The sequence below is a fragment of the Planococcus citri genome, chromosome 2 (genome assembly GCF_950023065.1).
Source record: "Planococcus citri chromosome 2, ihPlaCitr1.1, whole genome shotgun sequence".
Lineage (NCBI taxonomy): Eukaryota > Metazoa > Arthropoda > Insecta > Hemiptera > Pseudococcidae > Planococcus > Planococcus citri.
The window spans coordinates 80,470,408-80,474,826 of record NC_088678.1 but is presented as its reverse complement, the minus strand read 5'-3'; the positions used below and the strand labels follow the sequence as shown (position 1 = coordinate 80,474,826).

Sequence of the window (4,419 nt, the reverse complement as noted above, 5' to 3'; positions counted from 1 at the left end):
ATGAAGTACTATATTTGAGGAGCCATATTCCAAAACGCCCTTAGTGCATTTTTTTTGAATTGCGTTTTTAAAACTTAAGTTCAAGTGTTAAATTCGAATTAGTTAATTGTGAATGTGTAAGACAAGAATACATCTGGTTCGTAAGTAATCGTGTTATTCATTTCTATATGTAACCCATGTGTTTATGTTGAGTTTGATATACCCCATATAATCTCTCCAGCCAGCTAGGTATTTAATGCATGTGCTTCATCTCAGAATTACTCCGAAGAGTGGATTCTAGATATTTTATTATATGTATTGCTGCAGTCTATTCGGCTCAAGCCTTTAATACCCCTTTTATAGGATTTATCTCTCTCACAATATAGCAGTTTGCTAAATTTTTCATATAATAGGTTATAGTTTCTTACATTGGAATGGCTAATTTGAAATTTTTTCTAAGTATGTAATTTTGATTCTAAAAGTTCAAGGTCTGTTTTGAGAACCTGAGGTTTTAGTACAATTGATGGAATTTTGTGTGCCTTACAATGTTCAATTATTGTGTTTAATTGTTCTGATATTATGAATTTTTTCAATACTGAGAGAGTAAGTAATTGCGTTTCTTATGTATAGGCTACTTGGTCGAACGTGCTGTGTTCGCGTAATTCGATATGTTTTTCGAATGTGTTTAGTATGTTCTGAATGTTTTGGAATCCTGAGTCGATATACTGTGAATTTTCGACGAAGCATTTTATTATTGATCTTATTTTGTATGGAAGAAATCTCGTTAATATTTTGTTGTTTTAATAATGATTTACGTATTCGAGAAGTTATAGTTCGATTTTCTCCAATTGTGTTGACTGTTAATATCTATGTTTGGAAAATAAAACCAGAAAAAAAAATCTTGCCTAACATCTCGTCATGTTAATTATTTTTCGTCAAAGAAGTCATATAATCCATCGTGCTGACTAATTGCCATTGAAGAAGCCGAATTGATCATTTTTTTCAACGGAGACGTGTGCAGAGTAGATTCGAAATCTCATCGAAGGTTCAAGATCAATTTATTTCTGGTTTCAAAGGTCCAGATCCCTCCTTACAGTACCTAATTAAATCAAGTAAATATGCAGACTGGAATTTTCTATCCTGAAGTATCTTCATTACTCTTCCTCTACCTCACTCACAAGTTGTACCCAGTATGCCATTTCCAAAAACCTAATCCTAGCATTACTCGTAGAAATAATTTGAATATTTTCACGTCATTTTGGTTACTTTGGTATAAAAGTGAAATTTTTTGAAAAATAAATCGAAATAAACCTAGAACCATTGTTTAATTTGAATTTTTCTCTTCGATTAATATTGAATTACATATTAGGTACGAGGTACGTACTTATACACATAACACAATTCCTTAAATCAAGTTTAAATGTTGAGTGCAGTACAGAAAACAGTGGATAAGTATACGATTCGATCACGCGAAAAGATTTAACGAATGTTTTCGATGAGCGCAGCATTGAAATTTCTTATTTTAAAATTGCAAGATCGAAGAATAACTCGGTATTTGTTAATGCTCTTTGCAGAGACATCTCTAATTCTTTCGGTGTGCCTTTGCCAGACAAAACGTCGTTCAGAACCGTATCTATGGCGTTGGAATCTGCGTGGAAATCAGCATCCAAAGTACAAATCATTACTGCTCTGAAAATAATAAAAATAGATAGGTAGATAAGTAATTGAAAAAACAACTGCATCAGGTATACCTGTATTGTGTTAATCATTGTAAATAATTTCAAGGTATTAAATTCATATATGTACTTACTCAGAAAATAGATAATAAACTGCTAAAGCCTTTTGACATTTCTCCTTCATACCTGTAACATAGAATGGATTTCTTTAGTGAAATTGTAAATTCATAATTACAATTAGGTAAGTCACAATTTCACATGAGAAATACATATTTGTACATACCTAATCTTAGATGTCAAACTATTAGGTAGGTAATGTAGGTTATAGGTAGCAATTTTTTCAGATTGATTATTTACGTAGGTACCTACTTATATGTGAGTCGTTCATCAGGTACCTACTATAGTCTATAAATTGAATGTAGGTATACCTATACTTAGGAATAAAATTCTTACCTTCGGTCATTCGGTAAGCTTGGAATAATTCAAGCAAAAGGAATTGCCGGTTAGGTCTGAATTCAGGAAGTTTTTCCAACAAGAAATTGTAAATTTTGCGAACTTGCAGCGTACCTTTGGCATCAAACTAAACACGAAAAAATAAGAATTTGTTTCCGGTACCTACTATCTGAATTTTTCATATGGGTACATTATAAGAACTGAAATACTCACGAATCCAAGTTTCTCCAGATTACAGTTCAGATTACACCACTAAAATGGAATACGTAAATTGATATGATTTTTCAAAATTTATTCGTGTTTTTATATTTTAAAATAATTATAGAGTGAATAAATATGCAAGTTGGACTATCTGTGCTCACTTCTTTTGAATGGACATCCTCTGGAATGGGGTCTCCTCTAACGACCATTCTGGATACTTTTCCACGTATATCTGAAATACATAGTATGGATAATGATCAGAGTGTATTTGCAAGGGAGATATGGGCGAGTAGATATTAAATGTACCTACGAGTGACACCACGTCTTAATTTATTTCTCCATTAATTACTTACTTCATCAATTCATTTTAAAAGATTTTCACATGAAGCCACACAGTATAAAGAATTATAAAAACATTGGTACTCAACAAAGAAACTATACCTTCACTGACTGGGAAAAGAGTATTACAATATTTGGCAACATCTTCTTCTTTCTGTTGTACTTTTTGATGAATTTCTTCCTGCTCCGTAAGTCCCATCACAAGTACCAGGGCTGAACTGAGCACAGCAGCGAATACAAATGATTTCATGGTAAGTGTTTCTATTCGGGGAAAAAATTTACACCAATGAAAAAATGTTATCAAAATTAAAAAACAAAAAAATATCAACATACGAGTAGGTACATTTCTCACCAGATGGTGTATCAAAAAATGAGGAAAATTTATCCTTATTACTTTTGGCCTAATAATAGGTAACAGGAAAACCGGTGGTATTACGAACAAATTTTGAGAAAAAAGAATCAATTTAAAATCAAATAACTTGATGAATAGACCGGTAAGGTAAGTATGGGTATAGTACCTATACGATTTTTAAAATTTTATTTTTTATTTTTTATTTTTTTTTTTACATATATAGAAGTAAGAAATTACCTAAGACTGTTTTTTTTTTTTTCGCCAAAAATTTTATGCAATACTTTTTTATTTAAAACTATCATTCAAAAGAGAATTGTGTAAATCAACATTTTCTTCCAAATTCAGAATTATGAAGTTCACTAAGAATATTATCGAACTACTCACCTCTGAAAAAAAATATCCTTTAAAAAATTTTTAAATAACGGCTAAAATACTTACTAGGTGATTAGGTACTTGAAAATGATAAATTTTAATCCAAAAATTTGTTAACATGAATTACGAACAGACAAGGTATATGAGACTATGACGATGCGTATGTCAACGAAGTACCAATATAAATAGACCTGAAACAGAAATATCTGAATCTCACTTTTTCTTCCACTTTACCGCTCTCCCTCCTAGTTTTCCTCAATTCCTACGAAGGCAGGCAATGACAGTTATTATCGGACGTACTAATCTGACCACTCCCTCCCCTTCTTTTATGAAACAAACAAACGCGAATTGATAACTTAGTATTTTAGCTCAACCCTAAGCTCCAGCAGGTTTTCAAATTCTTCCATCTAAGTAACAGTTAGCGACACATTCTTCTCGTTTCCCCTCGCCCTCCCGTCCAAGGCTATTGACTATTCATTTTTTCGAAAAAATCCTTTCGAAATTCGTTCGAACCGGTTGAAATCCAAAATTTTCTCCAGCGATCACTTTTGAAAAAAAATGAAAAATTTACTAATTCGCGAACGAGGTAACGAAAAAAGCTGAAATTTGGTTTGCACCCTATTTTTGAGCTCCTCAGTGGATTTCTTATGGTTTTGAGTTGTACTGGAGCCTCTAACAAATTTTTGGAATTCTCCAGTTTTCGAAAGAAATTCGATAAATAAGTTCAAACTGAAAATTTAGTACTTCTAAACTCGGATTTACTACATCGGAAGGTTAAAAATATCCGAATTTGAGCGTTTTTCGATTAAAAGAAAATTTTGAATATATGGACTGGCACAAACTAATTTTGAAAATATTTGCTCAAGTGAGTCAAATGGTCACATATGTATATGGCAAATTCGAGATTACAAGGGGTGAATTTCATTTTTGATTCTATTTATGGCATTTTTTTTTTTTTTTGAAAACTATAAAACCTGAAGATCCGCTAGATGCTTCTGAATAGCTCAAAATCACGACTGATCTACTCTGCCAGAAGTGGAGAAAAGG

General features: G+C 32.0%; 1 protein-coding gene across 1 annotated transcript; it reads right to left on the bottom strand.

The window, feature by feature from the left end:
* Positions 1–1,285: 1,285 nt before the first annotated feature.
* LOC135837969 (uncharacterized) lies at positions 1,286–3,606 on the bottom strand. The gene is made up of 7 exons (XM_065353424.1): positions 3,439–3,606; positions 2,751–2,909; positions 2,471–2,541; positions 2,322–2,360; positions 2,109–2,235; positions 1,790–1,841; positions 1,286–1,668 (listed from the first exon to the last, which is right to left on the bottom strand). Exons 2-7 carry the CDS (start codon positions 2,896–2,898, stop codon positions 1,497–1,499), a joined length of 609 nt encoding a protein of 202 aa, XP_065209496.1. The 5' UTR covers positions 2,899–2,909; positions 3,439–3,606; the 3' UTR covers positions 1,286–1,496.
* Between the last annotated feature and the right edge of the window lie 813 nt (positions 3,607–4,419).